General features: G+C 36.1%; 1 protein-coding gene across 1 annotated transcript in view; it reads left to right on the forward strand.

Annotated features, from left to right (window-relative positions):
• The window catches only part of LOC150103172 (HEAT repeat-containing protein 3), a 193,966-nt gene that overhangs the window by 112,016 nt on the left and 69,170 nt on the right, over nt 1–12,780 (forward strand). The window contains exons 6-7 of the mRNA XM_090397657.1: nt 7,007–7,150; nt 7,266–7,402. Coding sequence (XP_090253783.1) covers nt 7,007–7,150; nt 7,266–7,402 — 281 coding nt within the window. The remainder of the gene's footprint in view (nt 1–7,006; nt 7,151–7,265; nt 7,403–12,780) is intronic.

Raw genomic sequence — 12,780 nt, forward strand, 5'->3', positions numbered from 1 at the left:
ATTGGAGAATTCTTATTCAGTTTGTGTAACAGCTTAATACTTCCTTTTTATATAGTGAGTTCAATGTTGCATATACTAGGTTGATCTCTTTTAGCAAAATAGCTATTCATTAGTTGGATAATCACTTCTGCATTCAGTAGAGTTATTCTTCCAATTCATTCTTTCATTTACTTGCAGCATAATGATAGAATTCTTTTGGGTAGTCTTTAACTTTCAGAGCCAGTTTTTTTTACAACAGATGTAATTCTTCTGACCAGCTGCTTATAATTATCATAACTGACATCATCCTCATGCTGGGAAGTCAATTTGCTGCTCTGTTAATAGAGGGCAGGTAATTGAATGTGTAGTGATTTTCAGTGGTGTTGTGTGCCCATTTCAGATGGGTTGCGGCTTTTGCGATGCAAGATTCACATCACACTGTACGATTGCATTTTTATTGATGCATGAAAGTTTTAAGACTGTATAGCACACCAACACTCATCTTCAATGGCGCACCTGGGGGGGGGGGTTGCTAATTAAAATTTATTTTTTTAAATTTATGTTGTGTCATGTCTTCTATTTCTATACTATTTATGAATTAGCAATCATTGCAGATGCTCAGTCATAGGTCGTATGCAGTGCATATTTTCAAATCATCTACTCAACTTGCCCCCAAGATTAAATCCTGAGTGCATTACTGCTCATCTTAATTGGTTTAATGCAATTAATTATAGGATAACTTTGAATACTTTAATTTATCAATTAATTGTAACCAAATATGTGCAGAGTGTTTGTTTTAAGATACTATATATTAGAAAACAATAATGAAGGAGAATGCTATATTTGGTTGGTATATTTGAATTACTCAAAGGTGTAAAATTTGGAAGAGGAGGATGAGGCTTACCTCCAACTACAATACTGTTTTCCATTGTAAATATGGACAAAAAAGTCATAAATTTATTGAAAATTATATATTAAAAACTTGTCTATATTATATATACAAATATCCCTACCACATCAGTTCACACACGCAAAACAGATGAAATTCAGAAAACAAAAACAGCAACTCATGACAAATGACAACATTCAGTTGGATTGGTTGACACAATAGCCAATCAGAGCCTCTATGTGCTATTGTCTCAGAGCTCACCCTGCTTCGTCTTCTGAGCAGTTTAAAAATACTAGAACGCGAAGAGTTTGATCTGCTCATCTGTACATCTTTTCAAAGGACTCAAAGGTGTATGTATTTTGAACACGCACACCAGAGCTATTAACGTGAATGTGATGCAATGTTTATGTGGCAAACAGTGTCCTCTTCGTGAAACATTTGTATATTGTGTTTACTTTTAGGAATCGCACGAAGTCTGGAAACCATTAGGGGAGTCTTTAACAGGAATAGATGCAAAAATATAATATTGGTGACAGTGCTATTCAGTGGATGATCGCTGCACACCTAGCACATCCAGAATATTCACCCCCTGGTTATTTTGTACTTTCCAGGAGTCATATGAAATGCTACCTCATTCAAGGACGGATTAACTGAGGGTTTGATTATTTAAAGGTGGGATAATTGTGATATTACTGCATATTGAACTAGATTCATCAAATCTGTTATATTCACTCCTGGTTATTTCTTACTTTCCAGGAATCATATAAAATGCTACCTCATTTAGGGATGAATTAACTGAGGGTTTGATTATTTGAAGGTGGGATAATTGTGATATTACTGCATATTGAACTAGATTCATCAAATCTGTTATTCCAATTCTTCTTTGATTCTATCTACCTCAGTTCTGTTGAACAGCCTTCCCCACAAAGTATTTCTGAATGACTACAATCCCCAGCTCTTCAAGAGGATCAACAGATTATTTTGCTCTTACCCCCCCCCCCCCCCCCATCCCCCAGCTCATGCACAACATTTATTTGATATAGGCCTTGTGGCTTCTTGTGTGTGAAAAACCTAGCTCATAAAATTGCTTGGTATCTTTAACATATATATAAACTATTTCTAGGCTTTGGGATTAGGAAATATGATTAAAGATGAAATCTGGTAAGATTTTAAATGACACTTGTGATATAATAAAGTTTATTATACACAGTTATTTACAAAAATAAATAATTTTTATTATTACAAATATTTTGACCAGAAACTAAAGTGATCATCATCAGTGCATCAACATAACCACAAGGTGAAGCTAGAAAATCAGATTAACATTCTTTGTTCTAGCTTCACCTTGTGATTTTGCTGATGCACTGATGATTATCACTTAGTCTGTGGTAGAAATATTTGCAATAATAAAAATGCTTATTTATTCTTGTGAATACATGTGTCTAATAACCTAATGATGAAATTCATTTGCAGGGTGAAATAAATCATTTCAGGATAACCGTCATCAGAAATAACGATATAAATAAAGTTTTGCCCATCTCTTTATATCGAAGATTATGAAAGGAACTACTTAACATTTGTACTATTAGTAATAAAGGCACTGTGCTTTTTTTAACATTTGTTATTCATTACTTTCCTTATTGGTTAACTACATGCTTAGAGTTGCATTATTTGCATTTGATTTAAGTTTTAGTGTCTATTTCTGTAATTGATAAGTAAGAATCTTTCACTGATGACATTATGTAGATTAACTAGAGACACTTAACATATTCATGAAATGTGTTAACTGTTTATGAGTTACTATATACACTGGTATTATCCAAAACTTACAAACAAACACTATTTCTATAAATTACAACTGCATATTCAGATGAATTGACTTGTAGTAATTAATAACTGTCATCATTAATTATATTAATTAATAATCGTTATAAAATAACCGTCACCCTGTTATAAAACTTGAGCAAGTTACTGAGGCATGATCTACCCTTCACAAAGCCATGCTGTCCTCTGTACAGTATCTCATTTTCATCAATCCATTCCTGTATTTTTCCCTTGACTACTTTCTCCAAGACCTTGACAACGACTCCTGATATGCTGATCGGTCGGTAATTTGCAACCATAGTCTTGGATCCTCCTTTATGCAGTGGAACTATTTTCCCCTCTTTCCACGCCTTCGGGGCTAAGCCAGACCTGAGACTCAGATTAAACAACATGGTCAAGGGCACTGATAATTCATTAGCCGCTTCATGCAAGACCCGTGCCGGTATACCATCCAATCCCACAGATGTATTCACATTAAGGTTCTGTAATAGACTATTCACCTCCACTTCATTCATCACAATTCCCATATAAACTAATGGTTCCTTCATTTTTTCAACGTCACCACCTGGATGATATACTTTTGCAAAGTGCACGCTCAGTAACTCCACTATATCGACTGGTTCAGTGAACTCTTTACCATCGTCATTCCTTAAAATCATTTTGCCATGTACAGTTTTTTTCTTGCTTGCAGCATATTGAAAGAACTGTTTGGGATTCTCTTTTGCTTGCATAGCTAGTTTCCTTTCATAATCGACTTTTGCTGTTTTTACCACACTCGTTACCCTTCTAGCCTGTACTTTATACCGTTCGTGTGCCTGCAGGTCACCCCTTTCTTTAAATTCCCTCCATAGTTGTTTCTTTTTTTGCAGCTCAAGCTTAATGGTGTTATTCATCCATTTAACCCCTCCTTGTTTCACTATTCGGACCTTAGGTATACAATCAGCCATAACCTCTTGTAAATGCTCTTTGATCACTTCCCATGCTCTATCGATGTCCAGCCCTTGCAGTTGTACATGCCATGGCACTGATCCAAGCAATCTCCTAAGCTTGTCATACTTGCCAGCACGGTAATTCCACATATACCCTGTCTTAATCACAAATTTCACACCTTTAGCCACCTCCCAGGTCAAGACCTTATGATCACTCTCACCAATAGGTGGCAACATGGTCATATTCATTACAGTCAAATTCTCAGATACTATTACCAGGTCAAGCACTCTCACACCCCTAGTATTTTCAATTACATGCTGTTTCAGATAGTTATCCCTTAATAATTGAATAAAATCCATTTCCTTCCTCACATGTGTCCTCTCCTCCTTCCAATCAATGTTACCATAGTTGAAATCCCCCATAATAATTACCCTCCTTCCACTCATTTCATCAATTTGTTTATGCATACCATCTCCACCATCTATTCCATCACCTGGTCTATAGCAGCACCCAACTGTATATTTTCTTCTGCCAGTATCAATCTCACACCAAATAGCCTCAAATGAGCTCCTTTCTCTATCCTGCAATACTTCAATTCTCCTTGGCTGCAGTTCATCAGCTATCATCAATAACACCCCTCCCCCAATTTTATTCTCTCTGTCCCTCCTAAACATACTATAACCTACACATTCTATCCCACTAACTATATCATCTTCCGTCAGCCATGTTTCACTAATGCCAATAACCTGTGGCCAGGAAGAGCCAATCAAGGCCAAAAATTCTTCCTTCTTGTTCCTAATACTCCTGGCATTAGTGTACATGAATTGCAGTGTTCCCTTTGTCCCACCCCTATCTTGATGCGTTATTCTAAATATCCCATTCCCATTTTTTGTCCTTATTGCTGGCTCAGGTACATTATATACATTTTTACACTCAACTGTCTCACTGATGTCTGGATATCCACTTCCCCCCCTCCTTGGTAGTTCTAGTTTCCCTGGTTCTGCACATCCATTTTCACTTCATTCAGCAACACTTTTTCCAGTCTCCGCACACCGAGTCCATTCAAATGCAGTCCATCCATCTTGTATAAGTCCTTTCGCCCATCAAACTCATTCCACACGTCCACAAATTCCACACCACACCGTCCGCATAACCTGCGCATAATATCATTTGCGATTATGGCCCTCCTTCTAAACTCCACTCTGTCATACCGCGGTAACAGACTCACCATTCTAACTCTGTCACTCTTTTCTTTCGCTACCTTTAACAATACTTTCAAGTCCTCTCTCATAAAAAATTTATCACCTTTCAATTCATTCGTACCAGCCACAATTGTTATTTCTTTCACCCTCTGTTTTTGCACTCTAATGCTCTCACTTACATCCTTAAATTTCGCACCTGGCAAGTACGATTTAGTTACACTCCCATCTATTACTCCTCTTAATAACGAGTCACCATACAATACTCTCTCCTTCGTTTCGGAAACTCGCCCACGCTGTTTATTTCCGTTAGCCGAATCACTCTGGAAAGAGTTTTGCAGGTGCTCTAATTGCCGCTGCGCATCTTGTATCACTGCGCGCAGCCTAGCGATCTCACTTCCTACAAATAATTCCTCATTTTTTTTATCATTCAAACCATTTTCTCTTTCTGTATAATTGCTCTCACTCTTTCTTAGATCACCGCTCACATTGCCATCTTGTACACCGCAATTCCCTATCGAGCCACTATTTTCACTCGCATTCTGGCTTTCTTCAACCATAACTGTCTCACAACCTGACACATACTTCGACTCCTCACTTTGCATACACTTTCTACACATTCTCCCACCACTATCACTTTCAACCCATACTCCAGACTCATTCGGGAATGCATACATTCCACACACATCACACCGGACAAACTCTCTCACACTACAGTTTTTGAACAATGGCGTCGTATTTTTGGACGCCATTATCTTACGTCGCATTGGCGCCATATTCAAATATATGAAACGTATCGTTAAAGACTAAATTAATTTACGGAATTCACACCAAAATCACACAGACACAACAAGCTACCAAATTGAGACAATATCACGTTATGATTTTTAACATTTATTCTAATTTCCATTCAAAATTGTACTTAGCTTTCGGGAGCTCCCTGAAAATACGACCGTTCCCCTGGCACTCTCGTTCTCAATTGAATGCAGGTATGCATTCAAGTTTTTGAATTTCATGCAAAGAGGTCATATAGTAGCACTCAACAGAATAAAAGGCTATGTTAAGTGAATTGTGTTTGAAGAAAGCTCTTTTCGTGAAGGAATAAAGTTGCTAACTTTGTATATCTTGTAATGTCTCAAAGACATCATCTAGTTGATTTCATGCAGAGAAGAATTATCAGACCAATGGAATGTGTTCCACATGTTTGCCTTCACTCTACCATACAGCAGGAAGACAGATTTTTAGTTATAACTCAAAACGTAATTGATGTACAATGGCAGGCCAGATTGCAAGTCTGCTCCATTCAAGCACAAGTATGCAGATATCTTGACAAATTGTGGCAAGATGTCTGTGACAAGTAGGCCAATATGCCTGAAAGCTTGTGCTAATAGGCTAATATATTCTTTACAGATGAGAGTTGTTTTAGTCTTTCCTCCAATTCTAGAAGACGTTTGATCTGACGTGAAAGTGGTACTGCTTACCATCATGAGAATGTTCTTGAGAGGGACAGATACTGAGGTGCTGGAGTAATGGTGCCGGGAGGCATTATGCTTAATGAATGCATGCTACAAGCGATTGCTGGAAAAAGGAACTGATTGGTGAATGATATTGAAGTTCTTCAAGATTATATTTGATTGTTCCATGGCACTGTAGGCAAAGAATTCATTTTTATGGATGACAATGCCACACTACATCATACACAAGCAGTGGAGATACTTCTGGAGACCAAGGATATTAATCTCCATCCCATAGATCATGTTTGGGATGCAATAGGGAGTCATTGCTGCTTGAAATATCCTTGCTCTGAAGCAGAAGCAGGCCAGTTTGCATCAAGAACTCCAGAATCACTTGGTGCTAAGCATGCTACGATGTTGTGAGAGCTACATCGCAGTTTGGGGTGGATGTATTCCATACTGAAATGTCTCTCTGCATAGCTTTTTGTAAGCACTATACATTAATTCCTTAACTACATCCATGCAATTTCATTTGTATGAAATTTATAACACATTTTTTGTGTAATATAATTTATTAGTATGCTAGCAATAAATTTATGTCCACATTTGGCTGTGAGTCATGAAAATGTTTTCATATACGTGTAAAAATTAGTTTGTTCTTAGCTTTTGGACACTAGTTTGTTATTTTTTTTGTGTGTAGAAAATGAATTATTTTTCCCTTCTCACTTCAGGTCAGTGTCTACATGTTGTTTCAGAAAATAATACTAAAGCTGCTGCTTTACTTACAAAAAATGGTACTATGCAAGTAATTCAGTCTCTAATAGATTTAAAAGGACATGATCCATCTGTTATTCTTTTGAGAACATTAGCAGCAGGTAGGTGACTGGGCATATTCAAGTTTTGTATATAGAAAATTTGAAAGTTTTGTTATCTTTGATATTAGTTTTTTTGATGGTAAAATATTTTCTAATGCTCAGTTTTTTATGCTAGGAATAAGTATGAACGTGCAATGTGACAAAATATCTTCTTGTTCTCCTGTAATGATGACGTCAGTAATAAAAGTAATCATGGAGACCCTGAGTGCTGCAGTAATAGCTGATGTCGAGCAATTTAAAGAAATGCTTAAGGTATACATAAGCATAACAGCAGTTTCCATTCGTTTTTTACTTTTTTTTTTTTTTTTTTTTGCTGTGCACATGCTATTTATCATTGGCATATGCTAGGTACTGTCTGCAGTTTTTATCATTATTATTATTTTATTTTTTTGTGTGTGTTTTATTAATTGAACTTTTTTTTGTTACTTGTTAATTGAAAAGACTATCATATGTAGTACTATCATATCCTGTACATCCTCAGGGGTGTACAGGATATGATAGTACTACATGAAAATTTTACATCATTACTAACTTCCTATCTATAATTTTCCTCCAAATCAATCCGTTATCTCTCAAGACTCCAACACTGTCAGATCTCATATTTCTATCTTCTAAGGCACTTTTTACTGTATCAATCCACCTATATCTTGGTCTTCCTTTGGTTCTTTTTCCTGCCAACCTGGTAGAGAAGACTTATTTTGCTAATCTTTCCTCTCCGATTCTGTTTAAGTGACCATACCAGCCAAGATTAGCTCTGCTAACACATTCCTGGATGCTAACAATGTCAAGTTCATTCCTAATTTCCACATTTTCAGTATGATATTGCCATTGATGCCATTGCCCTAATCTTTCTTGGGACTCTCATATCTGCAGTCTCTAGTCTTTGGTCAAGTGTTTTACTTCTAACCCAGCTCTCAAATCCATAAGTTAAAATTGGTTTGAACACTGTCTTGTATACAGCTAGTTTAGACTAATTTCTCTCATATTCCATATAAATTTATTCAGTTGACTTCCTACCATACCAGCTTTCCTGATTCTGTTGTCTATTTCCATATACAATTTACCATCTTCACTAAAAATTGTGCCTGAGTAGTTGAAATGTTTTACTTGTTCTATAGGTTCTCCATTTACAATACAGTTGATATTTTCAATGCTTCTGACTATTTTCATTGTCTTTGTCTTGCTGACTCTCATACCATATCTATTACAACAGTTATTCAATTTAGTCTGGGAATCTTGCAGACTTGTAGCAGATTTATTTAGAAGTACAACATCATCATCTGCATAAAGCAAAGAGCTGATATTAACATCTCTAATTTTGATATCAGGTTCAATACCACTTTCCTTCATAATGCAATCCATATGGATAATGAATAACATAGGGGATGATGTACATCCTTGTCTGACACCAGATTTAACATTAAACCATCTTCCTGTACTTCCTTCAATTCTAACTGCTGACTTACAACTCAAATAAAGACTAAGTATTGCTTGATATAGTTCTCCACCGACATATCAATCCATAAAACCTGCAGTATTTTGAATGGCTTCTCTATTGGCACTTTTGTCATATGCTTTTTACAGATCTGTATTTAAGTTTTGTAGATCTTTGTTATATTCTCATGACTTCTCAACTATTTGTCATAAAGGGAAAATATGATCCTGACAGCCTCTATTTGATCTGAATCAAGCTTGTTCATCACAAAGGTTCTCTTCCACAATCCTTCTCAACCATTTCTCAAGTATACTGGCATAAATCTTACCAGGAACACTCAGTAGAGAAATACCTCTGTAAGTCTCTCATTCAGTTTTTATTTCCCTTTTTATTTATATATGGATACTACGAGAGCTCTACTCCAATCATCTGGAATTCATCCCTCTGTCCAGGCATTATGAACTATGCGATGCAGCCACTGTAAGATTTTTTACTTCCATACTTGAGCATTTCCGGTTGAATATCATCTACTCCTGCTGCCATTCCACATTTCAGGCCTTTGAATGGCTTTTTCTACTTCAAGTATGGATATCTCTTCCTGACTGCATGTCAGGAATACATACAGTTTTTTTACCACTGTACTACTACTGCTTGTTTCATTTAGCAATTTTTCAAAGTAATTACTCCATACTTCAAGGATATCTTTTTCTCCACTTTTCATGTCACCTTTATCATATCTAATTCCTTTTACAGCACTCTTTCCTCCATTTCTAAGCTTCTTCAACAACCTCCAGAATATTTTGCCACCTTCTTGATATTTTTTTTTTCAATGTTCTTAACAAAGTCTTCCCATGACTTTTGTTTAGCTAGCTTTACACAGTTTTTAGCTTTCTTACATTTGTCTCTGTATTCTCTAAGTGCCCAATCTGACTTATTTGCCAGGATCTTTTGATATGCTTTCTTCTTTTCCTTCACTGCCTCTTTAACTTCCTGTGTCCACCATGGAGTTCTGATTTTTCTATCCTTGCAGACAATGTCGCAACATGCCTCTCTGGCTGAATCAATCAGTGTTTTCTTCAAGTCTTGTCACTGAATCTCTAAGGTTTGGTTCCTGTTCTCAAACTCTTTCATTTTTTCTAAAATAATGTTTGTGTATTTTAGTTTACAGTTCACAGCTGAGAGCTGCTCATCTTTTATTCACTTTAAAACTTTCTTACATGTTCTTTTCAATATGAAATTCAATTTTAAACTGCTCAAGGCTAAATGGTGATCACTTTCAATTTCAAATCCTCTGTACACTCTAGTGTCCTGCACCAGAGAGAAAATATCACTATCAACAATAACATAGCCTCATTGACTTTTCTTATTCCTTGTCTCTTCTCTCAATGTGAATTTGTGTGCATTTTTATTTTGGAACATGGTGTTAGTAATAACCAGTCCATGCCCTTAGCCAATAGGTATTTGCCATTTAATAATAGCAAATATCTGTCAGATTTCTGCTCTTTTAGCTTACCTTTGCTTTTTTCTCCAAATTTTCCGAAAACATTTTTGTATGTCTGATAATCATTTCCTACTCTACTATTAGATCCCGAACAAGGACCAACTTTTCATTTTTCATTGTGTCAGTTGCCTACTATAAAGCCTTAAAAAATTCCTTCACTTCTACCTTAGTAGAACCTTCTGTGAGACCATAGGCACAGATAAGTCTCATTGTCCAGTTCCACATTCTGATATTTGCCCACATCACTCTACTTGATATCGCCTGCCATTCAAGAAGATTAGCCTCCTATTTAGTGTTGAATACTATGGCTACTCCTTCTTTTCCTTGATTGTCATTGTCATTGAGTATAACATTTTGTATTTATTGCTCATAAAGATCTCACCAGTTTTTGTCTTTTTTTGTTTCAGTCACCCCTATTATGTTGAACTGGTACTTATCCAATTCCTCAGCTAGCTCCATTCTTTTGCCATTCAGGCTTCTTATGTTGATAGTACCAATCTTGAACTCTGGTGATATTAATTATTATTTATTCTTTTTTATACTATATGGTTTTGAGTGTAAAAGGTAAAGTAAAAAGGACTGGCAGGAGAAGAGAAGAGAATAGGAGTGTGCTGCTAATGATATCAGAGGATGTGAATCCAGTCATGCAGTGAGTTTGAAGCTGTCTGATGTGAGGTGGAGTTTAACAAGATGAAATACATGGTGGGGTGTTGTTACAGACCCATTGGATTAGTTTCTGGGGATGGGGGTGAAATGCATTGCCAAATTAGCTGAAGGTGTTAACTGAGTAGTTATCCTGGGAAACTAATTAACTAAACAACAGGGTAGAAGTGAAATCACATGAGAAGAAAGAAGTCATATATTTATTGTGCTGTTGTAAGACAATTTCCTCAAGCAGCTTGTGACAAAGGAACTTAGAGAGTGTTGTACCTGATCATAGTGTCAGAAGAGGTTTTGTTTAAAGATATGACTGTTCTACTGCCAGTTGGTGACAGTAATGCTGTATTGACGTGGAAAGGAATTAGGTATATGAATATTCTGTTCAGAAAAGGTTACATGCTGAATTTCAAAGCAGGAAATTATGACTATCCGAGGAACATTCTAATTCTCCTCAGATAGTCATAATTTCCTACTTTAAAGTTTCAGCATATAACTTTCCTGAAAGTAGCTCAGTCCTCTGGTATCAGCAGTGGATGGGAAACATTAAAAAATAGTTAAATTTTGTGATATTGGAATGCATCCTTATATTCCAAAGAATAAATAGGGTTAACATTAAATGGATGTGCAGTCGTATTTAGCAGGAGATTCTCAAGAAAAACATGATATGGAAGGAATGTCATGTGTATAAGAATAACACCTGTTATGAAAATTACAAAACTCATGCCAGAAAAGTTACAAGCATTGTACAGAAAGCCATCTGAATATGAAAAGAAACTGGCAACAAATGCCAAGGACAACTGAAAAGAATTTTATTATTATGCTTTAAGTCAAAGAAAGAATGATTGTGAAAGAATAATCCTATTGAAGAGTGGTATGCAGGTGGTAGATGAGTGCCCACTTTGCTTAGAGGTATCAACATGGAGTAAATGATATAGAGTTTAGTTCTACAGCTACAGATGATGTACTCAAGTGTATGAGAAGGAAGAACTAGAACTGTTGCATAAACTTAAGAATTTGGCTATATGGACTGATGGGAGATTTCAGCATGGATGTTAAGAGAGAGAGTAGTAGAATTGCTGTGTGTCCTTGATCTGACTGTATAACTAGTTTCAGCACAGGAACAGTTACATAGGAGTGGAAATAATATATGAAGATACTGTTGCATAAGAATGGTGCAATGACTAAAGACTATTTATTGACCTGTCAGTATCTTGGAGTGGTAGTGAAGATATTACAACAGCTGATGGGTACTCATGTGCAGGAATGGATTGACAGGGTATCTATACTTTGCAGTGAACAGTATAGATTTACTAAGGGGGGGGGTCATGTTTGAGTTGCTCACCTTTTATAACAACATTATGGTTGAATTAAACAAAGGGAATGGGTGATATCAATAAACTTTGCTAAGACTTTTGACAGAATACATGGAATGCTGTTGCATAAGTTTGAAAATATGGGATTGAATTATAAACTATTAGTTTGGATAAGAGGATGGCTGACTAACCAGTATCAAAAAGTGATGTATGGGAATAAAAGTCTGCAAGAATTAAGGTTACCAGTGGTATATCACAGGGTCAATTCTTAGTCAATTGTCATTCAATCCATATATTAATGACATTGCAAAAAATTTGATAGGAGGCATACTGGTGTTTGGATGCAAAGATAGATAGGATAATTAGGGATGTCACTGACATGCAGCTTGCAGAATAATTTGAATAGTCAGAAATTATGGACAAATGAAAATGGATGCCAGTTCAGTATTAGTAAATGAAAAGTTATTCACTTTGGTGTGATGAGATCTCCATTGTGTATCTCACGTTTGTGGGATAATTCTAGAAGAAACTGATCAGACTAGAAATCTTGGGGTTTTGATAGATAGAAATTTCAAGTTAAAAGATTACAACAAAGATTGTAAATACAATTCAGAGGATAATAGCAATGCTGAAATGAATATTGGCCTCAATTGAGGTCTCACATCAGTGGTAGCCAAACCCTGAAGTGATACCAAAGTTGAAGTAATGTTGAACTTATATA

This window comes from Typopeltis vanoorti, chromosome 9 (genome assembly GCF_054136105.1).
Source record: "Typopeltis vanoorti isolate ZY-2024b chromosome 9, IOZ_Tvanoo_1.0, whole genome shotgun sequence".
NCBI lineage: Eukaryota > Metazoa > Arthropoda > Arachnida > Uropygi > Thelyphonidae > Typopeltis > Typopeltis vanoorti.